We start from the raw sequence: 18823 nt of genomic DNA on the forward strand, positions 1-18823 counted from the left end.
GACGGAACCTCAGTTTAACATCACATCTGAAAGACGGCTCCTCCTACAATGCAGCACTCCCTCAGCACTGCACTGGAGGTCCAGCCTAGATGTTGTGCTCAAGTGTCTAGAATGGGGCTTGAAGCCACAACCTTCTGACTCAGAGACAGAACCATAGAAACAGAAAATAGGTGCAGGAGTAGGCCATTCGACCCTTCAAGCTTGCATCGCCATTCAATGAGTTCATGGCTGAACATGCAACTTCAGTATCCCATTCCTGCTTTCTCGCCATACCCCTTGATCCCCCTAGTAGTAAGGGCTACATCTAACTCCTTTTTGAATATATTTAGTGAATTGGCCTCAACAACTTTCTGTGGTAGAGAATTCCACAGGTTCACCACTCTCTGGGTGAAGAAGTTTCTCCTCATCTCGATCCTAAATGGCTTACCCCTTATCCTTAGAATGTGACCCCTGGTTCTGGACTTCCCCAACATTGGGAACATTCTTCCTGCATCTAACCTGTCTAAACCCGTCAGAATTTTAAACGTTTCTATGAGATCCCCTCTCTTCTGAACTCCAGTGAATACAAGCCCAGTTGATCCAGTCTTTCTTGATATGTCAGTCCTGCCATCCCGGGAATCAGTCTGGTGAACCTTCACTGCACTCCCTCAATAGCAAGAATGTCCTTCCTCAAGTTAGGAGACCAAAACTGTACACAATACTCCAGATGTGGCCTCACCAAGGCCCTATACAACTGTAGTAACACCTCCCTGCCCCTGTATTCAAATCCCCTCGTTATGAAGGCCAACATGCCATTTGCTTTCTTAACCGCCTGCTGCACCTGCATGCCAACCTTCAATGACTGATGTACCATGACACCCAGGTCTCATTGCACCTCCCCTTTTCCTAATCTGTCACCATTCAGATAATAGTCTGTCTCTCTGTTTTTACCACTAAAGTGGATAACCTCACATTCAGATGAGAGTGCTACTGTTGAATTATAGAAATTTACAGCGCAGAAGGAGGCCATTTCAGCGCCAGCTGACCAAATGCTATCCAGCCTAATCCCACTTTCCAGCTCTTGGTCCGTAACCCTGTAGGTTGCATCACTTCAAGTGCACATCCAAGTATTTTTTAAATGTGGTGCGGTTTCTGCCTCTACCACCCTTTCAGGCAGTGAGCTCCAGACCCCCACTACCCTCTAGGTGAAGAAATTTCCCCTCCTATCTTCTATAAACCTTCCATGCAATTACTTTAAATATGTCCCCTGGTTGTTGACCCCTCTGCCAAGGGAAACAGGTCCTTCCTATCCACTCTATCCAGGCCCCTCATCATTTTATACACCTCAATCAGGTCTGCCCTCAGCCTCCTCTGTTCCAACAAAAACAGACTCAGCATCTCCAATCTTTCCTCATAGCCAAAATTCTCCAGTCTAGACAACATTCTTGTGAATCTCCTCTGCACCCTTTCCAGTGCAATCACATCTTTCTGTAATGTGGTGACCAGAACTGAACACAGTGCTCTAGCTGCGGCCTAACCAGTGTTTTAAATAATTCAAGCATAACCTCCTTGCTCTTGTATTCTATGCCTCGACTAATAAAGGCAAGTATTCTGTATGCCTTCTTAACCACCTTATCTACCTGGCCTGCTACCTTCAGGGATCTGTGGATCTCCACTCCAAGGTCCCTTTGTTTCTCTACACTTTTCAGTGTCATACCATTTAATGTATATTCCCTTGCCTTATTAGCCCTCTCGAAATGCTTTACCTCACATTTATCCAGATTGAATTCCATTTGCCACTGTTTCGCTCACCTGACCAGTTGATTGATATCTTCCTGCAGGCCGCAGCTTTCTTCTTCATTATCAACCACACAGCCAATTTTTGTATCATCTGCAAACTTCTTAATCATACCCCCACATTCAAGTCCAAGTCATTGATATATACCACAAAAAGCAAGAGACCCAGCACTGAGCCCTGTGGAACCCCACTGCCCTCCAGTCACAAAAACACCCATCAACCATTACCCTTTCCTTCCTGCCTCTGAGCCAATTTTGGATTCAACTTGCCACTTTGCCCTGGATCCCATGGGCTTTGATTTTTGTGACCAGTCTGCCATGTGGGACCTTATCAAAAGCTTTGTTAAAATCCGTATACACTACATCATACGCACTGCCCTCATCGACCCTCCTGGTTACCTCCTCGAAAAATTCAATTAATTTAGTCAGACACAACCTTCCCTTAACAAATCCATGCTGACAGTCCTTGATTAATCCATGTCTTTCCAAATGAAGATTTATCTTGTCCCTCAGGATTTTTTCCAATAATTTTCCCACCACTGAGGTTAGGCTGACTAGCTTGTAATTACTCAGTCTATCTCTTTTTCCCTTTTTAAACAAAGGTGCAACATTAGCAGTCCTCCAGTCCTGTAGTCAGAGAGGATTGGAAAATGATGATCAGAGCCTCTGCTATTTCCTCTCTTGCTTCTCTTAACACCCTGGGATACATTTCATATGGGCCTGGGGATTTATCTACTTTCAAAACTGCTAAGCCTCTTAATACTTCCTCTCTCACTATGTTTATCTCGACTAATATTTCACACTCCTCCTCCCTCAGTACAAAGTCTGCATTGCCTCTCTCTTTTGTGAAAACAAATGCAAAGTATTCATTAAGAATCCTACCCACATCTTCTGCCTCCACACACATTGTGGTCTCTAATAGGCCCCACTCTTTCTCTAGTTATCCTCTTGCTCTTAATGTATTAATAAAACATCTTTGGGTTGTCCCTGATTTTACTTGCCAACATTCTTTCATGCTCTCTTTGCTTTCCTGATATCTTTTTTAATTGCACCCCTGCACTTCTTATACTCCTCTCGAGTCTCTGCAGTACTGAGTTCTCGGAATCTGTCATAAGCTTCCCTTTTTTTCTTTATCTTATCCTGTATGTCCCTTGACATCCAGGGGGCTCTAGATTTGTTAGGCCCACCCTTTTTTTTAAAGGAAACATACTTGCTCTGTAACCTCAGGATCTCCTCCTTGAATGCTTCCCACTGCTCTGACACTGATTTACCATCAAGTAGCCGTTTCCAGTCCACCTTGGCCAAATCCCATCTCAGCTCAACAAAATTGGCTTTAACCCAATTGAGAACTTTTTTTTCCTGGTCCACCTTTGTCCTTTTCCATAATTACCCTAAATCTTACTGAATTATGATCACTAGCATCAAAATGCTCTCCCACTGATACCCCTTCCACCTGCCCCTCTTCATTCCCCAAAACTAAGTCCAGAACCGTCCCCTCCCTTGTTGGGCTTGTTACATACTGGCTAAAGAAGTTCTCCTGAATGCATTTTAGGAATTCCGCACCTTCTGTACCATTCACACTGCATTTTTCCCAGTTAATATTAGGGTAGTTGAAATCCCCCACGATTACAGCTCTATAGTTTTTGCACTTCACAGCAATTTGCCCACATATTTGTTCTTCCATCTCCCTCTCACTGGCATTGTGGAACATCATGGTTATCAATGTATCTTGGTAATTAACATAATATATTATTTATTTTATTGGAACAAATGTGCAGTCTCCAACTGGAAATTCATCAGGAAATAAATCAGCATGAGATAGTATTAGATTAACAAATTGTTCATAGTTAGGTAAATTTGGAGGAGGAAGGACAGTAACCAGAGGACACAGAATTAAGGTGATTGGCAGAAGAATCAGAGGCAACATGAGAAAAATTTTTTTGCAGAGTGAGTTGTTGTGATCTGGAAGCAGATTCAATAGTAACATTCAAAAGAGAATTAGATAAATACTTGAAGGGAAAACATTTACAGGACAGGGCTGTGGGGAATGAAGAGTGGGGGAGTGGGATTAATTGGTTAGCTGTACCAAAGAGCAAGCACAGGCCAATGGACCAAATGCCTGCTTCTGTGTTGTATCATTCTATGATTCTATGTCAAATATAAATTTGGAGGACAAATCTGTAATTGTTCTAACAAAATGCTTTACCTTTAATCTTAATCTCTAATCTTCTCAGGTCCTTGACGAGGCCCTAAAGATCTGTAACTACATCTTCACCATTATCTTTGTCCTGGAGTCTGTGTTCAAACTAGTTGCCTTTGGTTTCCGCCGGTTCTTCAAGGATAGGTAAAGTACTGCAGCACTGCTGAAGTAGGGGGAACAATGCTGGTTTCATTGTGTACATGGTTTGTTATGGTTTTGTTGGCACAGAGGAGAGATAAGAAGATTGTCCTTCATCATCTTTCCTACCTTGTTTACATGGAGCAGCCATCGCGAAAATACTTTCATGTTGTCCAAAGACACAATAATCTCAGAGTGGAAATGTTTTCTGCTGTTACCACATCATACCCCCTCCGCCCCTGGCCAAATGGCCTACTCCTGCTCCTATTTCTTATGCTTGCCCCATTCATGTACAAGGTGAGTCACAGAGTGGATACAGTGCATGGCAGCAGATACTGCCATGTGTCAGTTAACAAGGAAATAAAAAGTGAGTGAAGCTGTTAAGTGAGATACTAATAATTTGCATCTATTTTGCCAATGAGCATTCGAGTTTCACATCGTCATGGGGCCAAGTCAGGATCATTTTAATTTCCCGAAGCCGACGTTAGTGGGGTGACATCGGCCTCGAACTGGGGTCGGAAGACTGACCGCCCATTAGCGCCGATGCTCTGCTCTCTGCCGCTTTTACAGGGGCCTACTACAGGGCGGTCAAAGCACCTGCCTGTTTCAGGCAGTAGGTCCCCTTTGAATAAGCGAGTTTAGGGCCGTACATATGACCCAGATTGCCAATTTTAGGACATGGACTAGTCGGAGAGTGCACGGCAAGAGAAGCCAAGAGGCGCTGAAAGGGGGTTATGTTTCCAATCATTTTGCGAAGCCAGGAGGAGGAGGTCTGCTCCACCAGGCCCCAGAGAAATAATCTGGGCACTGCTGCCCTGGACTTCCCCATCACCCATCTATGCGATAACCCTCAACCATCTAAAACATTAGGCCTATCAAAGCCACCGTAGATTTGTCAAATCTTCTGTGTTATATAAGGTTGACCAACTTAATATTGCATGTGCGAATTGGAAATTATTTTCAATGAAATAAAATCCCTTTAGCCCTCAACACTATATTAATAAATTTGAAGATTGAAAACTCTCTTCTCCCCCCCCCACCCACAACATTGTAATATCTAGGAGACAAGTGCCTCACAACAAGCAAGGAAATTCTCATGGCCTTTGATATTTCATTGATTACAATTGGCACTGACCAATGACATCAAGCATTCTGCAGCTCGGTACCGTAATGCAGCATTACCATCAGCTTCAGAAATAAAAAATGCAAGGTTTTAACATACTAATTTCTTAATTTGAATGTTAAAATCAAAACAAAGCTTCGATGTGCCCTTGTGTTTAACTGCGGCTCTCTAGGTTTCCAACGCATGTTGATTGTGAGTCAACTGCTATGTTTTGAGGGTTGCTTGTGAGACCTCCTTTGTGGTTTAACCCCAGGTGGAACCAGCTGGACCTCGCTATTGTACTGCTGTCCATTATGGGCATCACCCTTGAAGAGATTGAGGTGAATGCTTCCTTGCCAATCAACCCCACAATCATTAGAATCATGAGAGTCCTCCGGATTGCTAGAGGTTAGTAAAACCAGAACTTGCTATTCACTGCAGTGTATTTAAAACTCCTCTCGGATAGTAGAATTCATGTCCCTTCTTAGAATAACTCCTAGTTGATTGTGTGTGTGTTTTTTGACATTTGAATTTCGATATTAGATTTTTGAACGATCAGGGAGTCAACAGTTATGGGGAGCGGGCAGAGAAGTGGAGTTGAGGCCAAGATCAGATCAACCATGATCTTATTGAATGGCAGAGCAGGCTTGAGGGGCCAAATGGCGTACTCCTGCTCCTAATTCTTATGTTCTTATGATATTGGGTGAAGTGAGAACCAGAGGGGGAGATAAGGAGAATTTTTTTTATTCAACAAGTTGCTATGCTCTGGAATGCCCCGCCTGAACAGGTGGTGGGAGCAGATTCCGTAGTAATTTCCAACAGGGAATTGGGTAAATACTTGAAGGGAAAACATTTGCGTGGGCTGCGGGGAAAGAGCTGGACTAATTGTATAGCTCTTTCAAAGAGCCGACACAGAAATGATGGGCCGAATTACCTCCTTCTGTGCTATATGATTCGAGGTTAGGGTCAGTGATGCCCCACATAGTCTGATAGCCAGGGACACTGCCATAGCTCACACACGAAGGCCGCTCAGTTCATCAAGGTACCGCAGGATGAATCATTCCCTTGGAACTGTAGCACAGAATGAGTAGACACAATAGTACTATAACTGAAGGCCCAACAATTCGGGAAGGCCCATTCCACCAGGGGATAGTACTGCAGGATTGGACCTCCATTCTACCCCCTCCAAATCCCAGAGATAGGGTCACTTAAAGATTTGGGTTGGGCGCCTGTGCCTGGGATGGCACTGTTAGGGAACCTGTCCTACAGGTCCAGGAGGATTTGGGAGCATTGCCTTGCAGCCCCTGTGGCTTAAGTGTTGCCAGGCAAAAATATTAATCGATCATTGATCCCTCACTGGTCGACCATGCTCCAAAAGGGGCAAATCAATCTCTCTTAAACCGATGGTATTGTGGGGCTCACTTACAGCACTTGTACATCATGTGCACCGCTGGTGTACACTATCGGTGGAACCAGTAGGATTGCCAATGATCCAGTCAGTCCCGTCTCCAATATTGACATCGTGATGGGTCAGAGTGGAACACCGCTCCCCCTCTCCCCCACCCCCGCAACCCAGTCAGAATTTCTCAGTGGCACCACAAAGGGATGGGAACCTGCTAGAACATGTGTCCCAGCTGAAAATCTTCCCCTCACATCCGCCCAGATTACAGTCCCTTGTCTAGAGTGGGGTTTTTCCCCACTGGAGGGAAAATTATCATCTTGTTAGAAGTGAGTGGACCACACAAGGGAAAATCACAGCCCCTAGTTCCTTCTTAACTTGAGGGGACTGGAATACAAAAGGAGGAAGTTATATTTCAGTTTCTGGAGCCTTGGTCAGACCCCATCTGGAGTATTGTGTTCAGTTCTGGGCACCAAGGCTCAAGAAAGTTATATTGGCCTTGGAGAGGGTGCAATGCAGATTCACCCGAATGATACCGGGGCTAAAAGGGTTAGATTGTGAGGACAGCTTGCCTAAGCTTGGCTTGTATTCCCTTGACTATAGCAGACTGAGGGGTGATCTGATTGAGGTGTTTCAACTATTACAGATACAACGTCCGAACTCCGGAATCCTCGGGACAGAATCCGTTAAGTTTATTGGGGTTTTCCGGTTTTCAGACAAGAAAATCAATCGTCTGAAATCCGGAATCCTCGACTGAATCTGTGCCGGGTTTGGAGCAGCAAGGTCCGAAATCCATCAAAACCCAAAATCCGGCACGGATTTGGGCGAGGATTCCGGATTTCAGACTTGATTTTCTTGTCTGAAATCTGGAATCCTCGACCTAATCCGTGTCGGGTTTTGGGTTTTGCCTAAAAAATGTCTGGTTTTCAAACAATAATTCCAGATTCCGGACGACTCCATTAGCTACGCGCAAAATGTCCAGTTGTCGGACAATTCCGGTTTTCGGAGTTCCAGATTCGGGTTGTTGCACCTGTATAAGGATTCGATATGACAGATACAGAGAAGCCAGTTCCTCCAGTGGAGGATTCAAGACAAGGGGACATCATAAAATTAGAGCTAGGCTATTCAGGAGTAAAATCAGGAAGTACATTTTCCACACAAAGGGTAGCAGAAATCTGGAACTCCCACCATCCCATGTTCCCCCCACCCCCAAAAACTGTGAATGCTGGGGGTTAATTGGAGCTTTCAAGGCTGAAATCGGCAATTTTGTTGGGTCAGGATGTCAAGGGATAGGGAGCATAGGCAGGAAAATGGAATTGAGTTACAGATCAACCATAATTTAATTCAATGGCGGAGCACTTCCGGGGTACTGAATGACTTACTCCTGCTCATAATGTTCATACGTTCTGTAAAAACCTTATATAAAAATCTCATTGGCTGCTCAAGAGAGCCGAAGGGACTTCACAATCCTGCCTGTTCATTTTGAACAACCGTTGAGCACCGATTAAAAATCAGATGAGAATAGAATTCCTTATAAGGCTGGCACCAGCTGGATTTGAAGCAGCAGCTATTTTGTCCTGAATGGCAGAAGAATGTCATTAACCTTATCCAGGGATCTTGGCATTTGGATCAAACGAGGCTTATTAATCGAATTATTTCAAACAGAACATTATTAGACGATGTACTGTGTTGCTTGGCAACACAAGAATAAGTGGTTAGGAAACATCTGCGACATTGTGGTGTCTGTGGCATTTACAACGTTTGCTTGTGTCCCCAAAAAAGTCCTCAAGCTCTTGAAGATGGCGGTGGGGATGAGAGCCTTGCTGAACACCGTAATCCAGGCTCTACCGCAGGTGAGCGCATTGCTGTAACTTCATAATCGCAGGTATGGTCATGTCAGGGGATCTGTTCATAGCTCTGGAGTTCACTCTGCTTCCATTCATAGCTCGTCCTGTTTTATGGCCCCAGTTTGAGAACCTGTTCACTGCAACAGCTCAACATTGTCTCGATATCGCGGGAAACGAAAGTTTTCACTGTCAGGTCTGTGTAGCATTAACATCCCAGGCCGCTATGCCATCACACCTGGCTCAGTTGGTAGAGTCTTGTTTCTCCGTCAGAAGGCTTCAGTTCAGGCACCATATTGGGAATTGGAGCATGTAATTGTCGGCTGTGGCTATCACTCCAGTGCAGTACTGCAGGAGTGCTGCACTGTCAGAGGCCACATCTCTTTGTAGAAGATACTAAACCAAGTTTGGCCTGTTCTGGTGGTTCAGCTGGATGTGAAAGATGGAAGTACAAAAAGGAATACTTCCCTCAACTCAGCACTGATGCGACACTACCCAAGCTGATACTCGCTGTCGTCATTCTGACACTCCCGGCGCTCATACTCCCGGCGCTGACATTCTGACTAACATTCAGGGTTAACACTCACGGCTTAAACTCAGCCCTAGCCTTTAGAATGAACACTTTGAACTGGCAATCAGCTCTAACACTCACCAGATCAGGGATAGCCAGAGCTTTGAGTCCTGCTCCACTTAGTTCCTGATTTGAGTTGCATCCAGTGGGGGAGGTGGTTACTGGAGATTGCAGAGACTCCAATGGAAATGTGCTGAGCCCAGTCTGCAGCGTCTCCCAGTGGCACAATACTGAGCACAGACAGCAACAGCCCACAGTCAGGAGGTTCGGCAGAACGGCAGTGTCTCCCAGTGGCGAAGTGCAGAGACTGTATCAGAATGGAGACTGGACCAAATACTAAGGCAGAAGAATCCTGTGGATGCTGGAATCTGAAATAAAAACAGAAAATGCTGGAAGTACTCCGCAGGTCAGCCAGCATCTGTGGAGAGAGAAACAGTTAACGTTTCAGGTCGATGACCCTTCGTCAGAACTGGCTGTCAGACAGGATTTCCATTTGTCTCTTTTACCGTGTTCATCTTCATTGCGTTCTGTTTCCCTTCTCGCTTTCGATCCCAGTTCAAAGAGTGTTTGCAATCTGGGCGCCCTATTTTGACCCGGACTTGCGCTTCTGACCCTGTCACAGATCCCGCTGACTTCTGTCTCTGTAACAGTGCCCGCCCCCCGCCTCTGCCCTTCTGCTGCTCAAACTCTGATCGATGCCGTTGTCACCTCCAGACCCAAGGGCCACGATAATTACAGGGAGGCGTGAGGTTGTTGGGGGGTGGGAGTGGGGAATGGTTGCAAGGGGGATCCTGGATATCCCGGGAATGTGGAGATCATGCCAAAGATAATGGCAGGATCTCATTACCATTTGTTTAAATCCATTTCCTGCCCAGATTGACAGGCTGGCCGGCTGCCTGGTGGGAAAGCCAGTGGGAGAACATTACGTCTGGCCCGGCTATCGGAAAAGATCGGGGTATGGCGGGCGGGGCACTGAGCTCAGCAATTGGAAAGGAAGGCAACATCACGAGGCACAAGGGAGGGTTCGGATGACAATCGGTAGGGAGGGTATGGGAATCATGGGCCCAGTGTCCCTATGTCACACTAGAACAGTAGAGGACACAGAGGGTACAAGACTGGCAGAGGTCATGCCTGGATATGGAGGCTCAAGGAATGGAGAATAAAAATGCCGATCAGCTTAGTAGGCAAACCCAAATGTGCACTTCAGTTCAGAAGTGAATGTAAGGATGCAGAGGGGGGACTGTCGCCTGTTGCAGCCGGTTTCCCACCTGAACAACGGGTGGCCGGCAGAGAAACATCGAGTGGTGATTTTGATGACCTCTTTCCCCAGCGGATTCATTTTTCAGGCCAGCCTTTAATTGGGCACCCAGCACTCATCGCAGAATAGGCGGGCGGGCCGGGGGGGGTGGCGGGGGGCTGCTTAAATTTGCAAATTGAGGTCCTACGCCGATTGTATGTGTTATATCTTGGATAAAGAGTCAGACTAGATGCTGCAAGCTCAAAGTAAGTGTGACCATAGTCCTTTATTACAGATCTCAGAGTGCCTCTCCAGCCTCCTGAAATACAGGTGCTCCCAAGGGATTGTGGGATCCCTTGGGACTCCAGGGGATAAGGTGGTTAGACATGGTAATTACAGTTTTACATACATAACCGTATGACCCCCCGTGCAATTTCCATAGAGCAATGAGCTGAGCAAGCAAAGTAAATACTTGTCCCAGGTTCCTCAGACCTTGAGTGACCGAGCCAGCAGTCTTTAAAGAGACAGCCACTGCAGGCTGATCAGAAACAATAGGTTTGTCTTTTAATATTAATGCTCCTCCTAGCCCTCCAAAAATCTCCCCACCCCCGCCCCCTCCTGCCTTGGGCAGGCGCCAGAGGAACATCGCCAATAGTGTGTTCCTTTCAGGCTTGACTTGAAACTGTCACCTCCTCTCCCCTTCTCCCCCCCCCCCCCCCCCCACCCAACTCCCACCCTATTCAAGGACCATGGGCTGGATTTTAGGCTTTTTTATTTTCGGGGCGATAATGGCGGCAGGGCGGTAAAGTTAGCGCCCAGGAACAGTTTGCGGCTCAGTCAGTAACATTGGGCAGCTGAGCCCTGAGTCAGTGGCGCAGCGCTAAGGGAGGCGTTGTACACCTCTCTTGGGTGCTAGCATTGGAAACTCCCAAGCTAAAGAGCCGGGCCAGGAGCGCTCCGACAGACGCCTGGGGGAGACCTAAATAAACTCTACAAAAACATTCCCAAAACATTGTCCACGCCACCACAACACAACACGCTAAAAAAAATTAAAAGAGAAAAACGATCACACTTACCTCAGGAGACCATGACTCACCTCTTCGGCGACGGGATCGTTGGACCGCTCTGATTTCCCAGGCGGTCATTGCGGGTGGACGGGTCAGGCAGGAACTCAAACTCACGCCGGTGTCGCAACCAGGGGTGTTGTGCACAGCGGGCGCAGCTCTTCCGTGCGGTGATGCTCCACGTCGCCACAAAATCGGAATGGTGGATCGCTGCGGGGCGCTGAGTACCTCATTGCCGTCACTCCGTAGCGAAACCCAGAGCGCAGAAGACCGCAAAATCCAGTCCTAAACATTTTGCAGACCATTCTCTGGAGTGCGTCGATTACTCCCAGGTCAGTTGCCACAGGGTTGTGCTGCAGTTCTGCACTCTCTCTCTGTCTCTGTTGTAGCAGTGGACCTTAACCCCCTTTCCTCAGCAGAGAATCTTCATGGTAACAATATGACTCATTCTATTTCTCACGCCAGCCATCTTAACGCTTGCCGAAGTGTGATTGTCACATCAGTGCAGATCTCAAGGTCCCTGCATGGTAGGTTGAGGAGGCCTCAACTTAATTTACTTAGGGTCCTCAATAGCCATAGGAAGAACAAGACTTTAATTCTATCCTAGTTCAGATTGAAACTCAGGTCCTGGAAGTATCCTAATGCAATGTGACACCCAGACCAATGCAAGAGAATGGACTTGCGGCCTGGGTCCAATTGCCAAAGGAGAACGGGCAGTATTCTTATCCAAATTGGTGTCATAGATTTGGAAGTTCATGTAGTTCTTGAATCTGACAGACTGAAAATTTGCAGTACATTCAGAAGAATCGTGTAGTAATTAGACAGTTTTTCAAATGTTCTCCAATTTAAAGAAATAAGAATCACCTCCGAGCATTGAAAGGGCTGAGATTTGCATTTTGGCTTGCTGCCGTGAATGGAGCACGTTAGTGAGAATTACTTCAATAAAATAACCTCATTTGCAAAGTACTGCACTGAACTGGGAAGTCAGAAGCAGTTTCATAACTTTAACATTCAATTCCACATGTTCCCTTCCTCCGCCAACTAGGGCAGTTGATCTGGTGTGACTCAGATCCACTTAGAAAAATGGACATTTTCACTGCCACCAGGACCTTTTCTACTAAATTCCGGTACTCAAATTGCATTCCTTATTGGTTAGGGAAGAACTTGCAGGATTCAACCCCGCTGTGATTATCTGCACGAATATCGCTGCGGCCTTCTGCACATATATCCCAGAGCCAAGCGTGTGCACCTGCTGCACCTGCTCCCCTTCTGCGCGTGCGCACTGTTTATCGATGCACCGTAGCCAATAGTTGCAGCTTGCACCGTGGGCCACGCTTTCCTTGGCTCCATAAGGAGATGGTCATTGGATCCGTTGGTGGCCGGGGGGGGGGGGGGCAACGGAAGGGAAGAGAGGATCGAAAGGGGAGAGAGAGAGATAGGGTAAGAGTGAAAGGAGGGGAGAGAGAGGATTGAAGGGGGAATAGAGAGGATCGGAGGGGAGAAGAGGGGAAGAGAGATAGACAGGGTGAGAGAGAGATAGGGTGAGAGAGAGGATTGAAGGGGGAAGAGAGAGGATCGGAGGGGAGAGGAGGGGAAGAGAGATAGACAGGGTGAGAGAGAGATAGGGTGAGAGAGAGGATTGAAGGGGGAAGAGAGAGGATCGGAGGGGTGAGGAGGTCAGAAACACGCTGGGAGAGAAACCCAAGCTTAACTCCACCTGAGCATTCTGCACATTGAGCCCTGTCCGTTCACTTGCGTCTCTTAGCTTTAAACAAAAATACAAAGAATTTGCATTTATATAGTGTCTTTCACAACTTCAGGACATCCTAAAGCATCTCACAGCTGCTGAAGTACTTTATAAGTACTGTTGTAATGTAGGAAACACAGCAACTATCTGTGCACAGCAAGGTCCCACACACAGCATTGTGATAATCTGTTTTAGTGATGTTGATTGAGGGATGAATATTGGCCCAGGACACCGGGGAGAACTCTCCTGCTCTTCTTTAAATAGTGCCATGGGATCTTTTATATCCACCTGAGTTGGTCTAAAGACTCACCTCAAAAACAATGTCAGTCTTTTCTTCAGTCTCCTCTCCATAACCTCAAACTTGATGAAAGCATAAAATGATTGAGTTTGTTTTACTGCAGTAACATTTGAAGTATGTTAATAATCGACTCATTATTGGCAGCTAGATGAGATATTTATTTCAGAATGTAATATAAATCTAGAAGTTCCCATTTGCGATATTGGTCGATGAATAGTTAACTGTTCATATGACATTCTTCTGTTATTTTATTTTAATGCCTCCGTTAAAATGAAAAGCAATGTCATATGAACACTTTCAATATCTGTATGCTAATATTCCAATCAGAAATTTCTAGCCTACAGTTTCAGCTTGCACCCTCCATGATCTACACGTCCCTATCATAATTGATTCTGGAAGCTTCTCTGAGATGCTAGTTGAAAGTTATTCAGAGGAGAAGCTTCCAGCATCAATTAACCAAAAATAAAAATTTGCATCGATTTGAATAATCCAAGGTTGGTGGTCAGAAGATAGAAGATGAGATAGCTATTTTAAGCCATCCTTTGTACGAGACCTGCACAATCAACAATGGAGAAATCCTTCATAGTCTTTATCTCTCTTGCAGGTCGGGAATCTTGGTCTCTTGTTCATGCTGCTCTTTTTCATATTTGCAGCTCTTGGAGTTGAACTTTTCGGGGATCTAGGTAAGATACTGCAGGCACAAGTACATTATTTTGAGCTAATATTCCTTTGCACTGCTTAATACCCATTCCTAGACCTGCATTCTTCATTTTAATATGGCTCATGTAACTTGGCTTATCATAGGAACATAATGAAGTTGTTGATGAACCATAGCAACAATCTCTATCAATGAGTCTACAGACCCAGACATGAGGTGAGGAAACCCTGGTGGTGGAGAGCTTTTGGGAACCATCGGTCCAGAGTCACCTGATCTCCCCAAGCATCGCTACACTCACCACATCATGTCTCAAGTTACTCGTATACCGTATTCCAAAATCTTATTTTCTTAAATAATAACATGGCCAGAGGTTTGAGAACATATCTGTGAAACCTCTTACATAGATTCATTGCCACTAAATCCGAAGAATATAGTGCCATTTAATTTTAGTTCTTTCAACAAGGCTGTCTTAAAATAGTTTCTGGTTGCGAACTTGATAGAAATTGCTGAGAAAGATTTGTCTTTGTTCATCTCTGATTGTTTGCAGGACCTGTAATTTATTGGGTCTTCAATTACTATAATCCTAACTGTAACAAAGAAATCGAATCTAGGGTGTATCCTAAACCCTCATTAGGATTGTACTAACATTGGAGGCCCTGGAAATGGAAAATTTCAGTTTGAAACCTAATAAGTGTCCTGAATTTCACATGCCTGTAGGTGACTCTCATCACATCAGTTTCTATATGTGTGTGTGCAATAATAGGCAGCACTTGGGAGATTTCCTTACAGGGTTTATGTTTAGTTTCGTGACATGAATAATCTGAGGTAGGTATTTTCTGTGACAGATTATTTCAGTTTTGAATGAAAATGCTAATATAATGGTGGAAGCAGAGCTTAACAGCAAAAATGCTTTGTGTTGGCCAAATTGTTACATTAATAATCTAGTTGGGATGGAGATTGAGAATTCAGCTTCAATGACACAACATGGTCCAAAGCCAAACCTTTGGTTTTCCTTGAGTATATTGTATATTGAGTATATTGGGCCCAAGTTTCCATATGATTTGCGCCTGATTTTTAGGAGCAACTGGTGGAGAACGGACTATCTTAGAAATCGCAATACTCCACATTTTTTTTCTGCAGTTCTAGTCAGGTAGAACAGTTCCACTTTGGAACAGAATTTTTTCTTCAAAAGGGGGCGTGTCCGCCACTGACGCCTGATTTCAAAGTTTCCACAGTGAAAACGTACTCCAAACTAACTTAGACTGGAGCAAGTGAAGATTTTTGTGGAACTGAAAAAACCTTGTCTACACATTAAAAAATCAGGCGCAGGTTACAAATTAGGCGTCCAGAACGAGGTGGGGGGGGATGGGGGGGAAGGGAAGTCATTAAATTCTATAATAAATCCTTATTTATACTTATACAAATATTATACAAATAAATCCAACCTGAATAAAAACTTATAAGCAAAGAAAAGATTAAATAAACCATCTTCCTACCTGTGTGAAAGTGCTTCAGGCACGGAGAATGCTGCGGGGGGGGGGGGGGGGGGGGGAAGAAGGCAGCCGTTCGTTCCCGCGGGGGGGGGTGGAGGAGGGAAACGGCTGCCTCAACTTTCTGAGGCTTCCTGCAGCCTTCTCACTGTTGCAAGAAGCCTCAGTGTTGATGTGCTGATGGCAATGTGCTTTTATTAAAAAATGTTCAAAAATTAAACAGCTACAAAGAACTACAAAAATGGCCGAGTGCCAATGTTTCCTTCACACTGCAGCGTTGCCGGCAGGAAAAAAACTAATTTAAATGGTACCCGCCCCCTCCCACTTACAAAATCGGCACGAGTGTAGGCTCCGCCCCCCTGGGCGCTGCGCCAAGCAGACATGGAGCTGCAGGGCTCTCCAGAATCGCGCGTTTTTTTTCCGGCGCCGTTTTTGGCGCGATAAACGGGTGCCCAGCTCAGAGGGGCGCCCGTTTTTTATCGTGTGGAAACTTGGGCCCAATAAGTTGTATTCCCTTGAGTATCGAAGATTATGGGGTGATTGCATTGAGATGTTTAAGATGATTATTGGAGTTAATAGGATAGATAGAGAGAAACTATTTCCTCTGGTGGGGGGAGTCCAGAACAAGGGGTCGTAAACTTAAAATTAGAGCGAGGCCGTTCAGAGGTGATGTCATGAAGCACTTCTTCATACAGAGGGCCCAAGTTTCAGGCCGCGCCTAGAACGGCGCAGCCCCGACCTGGACGCCCGGTTTTCGCACCACAAATTGTGCCTAAAAAAACTCACCTATTCTCCGGCTCCCTGCAGGTCCTCTGGAGCTGGGGAGGGAGGGAGGGGAGGGAGGGAGTGAGCGGAGGGGGTGCACAAGCTGTGGGAGGCAGAGCCAGGTCCCTGCGCCGAAAACAGTGCCGGGACCTCTGCACGTGCGCGCTACAGTGGGCGCGCATGTGCAGTAGCTCCAGGCGCCCAAAACTGTGTGGGAGGGGCCCGAAGCACACAGCCCCTAGCCCTGGCCGAATGGCCTCACTGGAGCTGCGTCGATAAGGCTGCCTCCCACGCCCAGCTCCTGCTTCCTCCGGACCGGGACCCAACCCAACTTGAAGCCCGCTCCACCGCCCCCCTCCCCCCGACCCAACCTCCGCTCCCGATCTCCGCTCCCGACGCGCCCCCCCCCGACCTCCGCTCCCGACCGACCTCCGCTTCCGACTTTCCCCCCGACCGACCTCCGCTCCCCTCCCGACCGACCTCCGCTCCCGACCTCCCCTGACCGACCTGACCTCCAATGCCGCCCCCTTTTTAAAAAAAAATCTCTTCCAAACTGAAACTGTTCTAACTGACTAGAACTGGAGCAAACTAAATGCCGAGAATTGCAATTTCTAAGATACTCCATTCTAAACCAGTTGCTCCAAAAAAACAGGAGCAACTCAGGCCGAAATTTGGCCCCAGAGGGTGGTGAAAATCTGGAACTCTCTCCCCCAAAAAGCTGCTAAGGCTGGGGGGCGATCTTCAACACAGAGATTGCTAAATTTTTGTTAAGCAAGGGGAATTAAGGGTTATGGAACCAAGGTGGGTAGATGGTATTAAGATACAGATCAGCCATGATCTAATTAAATGGCAGAACAGGGTTGAGGGGCTGAATGGCCTATCTCGATTCCTTTGTTTTGTTGATTAATTTAAGTCTCTAATTCCAAAGTATGGTCCATCAGAAACCGTCCCCATCCAGTTACCATATAGCTCGTTATTGCAACAGAAACAGAATATTTGTCCCCTATCCTCTGAGGATTATTTGTTTCAATAAATGTGAATTTTTAAAAATATCTTAATGTAGAATGTGACGACTATCATCCCTGTGAGGGGTTGGGGCGACACGCCACGTTCAGAAATTTTGGGATGGCATTCCTCACCTTGTTCCGAGTATCAACTGGAGACAACTGGAATGGAATAATGAAGGTGAGCTTTTTCCTCCTTTAGCAACTTCCCCAACACCCCAGTGGAACATTGCTGCTCTTGGTTTAACTGGACATTGGTTGCCTGGTATGTTTCAGAGCAAGTCTTTGACAACCACGATATTACAACCCAGATCTTACAACCCAGATCTTACAACCCAGATATTACAACCAAGATATTACAACTCAGATATTACAACCCAGATATTACAACCCAGATATTACAACCTAGATATTACAACCAAGATATTACAACTCAGATATTACAACCCAGATATTACAACCCAGATATTACAACCAAGCTATTACTACCCAGATATTACAACCCAGATATTGCAAATATGATATTACATCCAAGCTATTACAACCAAGATATTACAAGCATGCCCAAAGCCATCGGGGTGGAAATTCGTCTTGGGCGCCAATGCTATACCAGAAATATCACTTTGGCCAGCCATTTTACGCCCCGCCCGATATTCAGTTCCATTGAGGCGTATAACGGGCAGCCGATGCGATATGGCCCGTACTGCAATACCGCCCAAGACCAATTTCTACCCATAGAATTTTACAGGTCCCAAGCTGGCTGGAGTAATCCAAAACTAATGCCACTGCCCTGCTCTCACCCCATATCCCTGGATCTCCCTCTGCTTCAACTATTTATCCCAAGGTACAATAGTCTCTGCCTCAACTATTCCTTGCAGCAATGCATTCCATGCAAAAGAACCAAAGGCGATATAAGAAAAAACTTCTTTACGCAGTGAGTGGTTAGGATCTGGAATGCACTGTCTGGAAGGGTGTTGGAGGCAGACTCAATCATGGCTTTCAAAAGGGAGTTGGATAAGTACCTGAAGGAAAAGAATTTGTAGATCTGCAGGGAAAGGGCAGGGGAGAGGGACTAGCTGAGGTGGTCCCACAGAGAGCTGGCACAGGCTCGATGGGCCGAATGATCACCTCCTGTGCTGTAACCATTCTATGATTCTATGCTCTAACAATTGTGTACAAATGTCAACTAATCTCTCTTCTCCCTCACTTAGTGAATAGTTTAAATTGATGATTTAAACTGACTTCCCAATCCAAAGTCTTTATTCACTTTATCAAATCCCTTCATAATTTTAATGACTTTTATTAAATCTCCTCATAGCCTTTTCTGCTCTAATGGAAATAATTCCAATATCTCCTCTGGTATCATCCTGGTGAACCTTCGAGGTGTGCTCTCAATGACTTTAATGTTCTTTCTAAATTGGAGCACCAAATAACTTTAATTTTGCATTGTTTTTCAGTTCTGCATTAAATTGAAAGTCACTGTTTTAATTGAGCCAAGTGCCTGTTACACTTGAGGGCAGTTTACTGACA

At 45.7% G+C, this 18823-nt stretch overlaps 1 protein-coding gene across 1 annotated transcript in view; it reads left to right on the forward strand.

The window, feature by feature from the left end:
• cacna1g (calcium channel, voltage-dependent, T type, alpha 1G subunit) overlaps window positions 1-18823 on the forward strand; it is a 372532-nt gene that overhangs the window by 300587 nt on the left and 53122 nt on the right. The window contains exons 26-30 of the mRNA XM_070857502.1: window positions 4011-4120; window positions 5491-5624; window positions 8398-8468; window positions 13981-14059; window positions 17353-17474. Coding sequence (XP_070713603.1) covers window positions 4011-4120; window positions 5491-5624; window positions 8398-8468; window positions 13981-14059; window positions 17353-17474 — 516 coding nt within the window. The remainder of the gene's footprint in view (window positions 1-4010; window positions 4121-5490; window positions 5625-8397; window positions 8469-13980; window positions 14060-17352; window positions 17475-18823) is intronic.

Source organism: Pristiophorus japonicus, chromosome 16, assembly GCF_044704955.1.
Source record: "Pristiophorus japonicus isolate sPriJap1 chromosome 16, sPriJap1.hap1, whole genome shotgun sequence".
Classification (NCBI taxonomy): Eukaryota; Metazoa; Chordata; class Chondrichthyes; family Pristiophoridae; genus Pristiophorus; species Pristiophorus japonicus.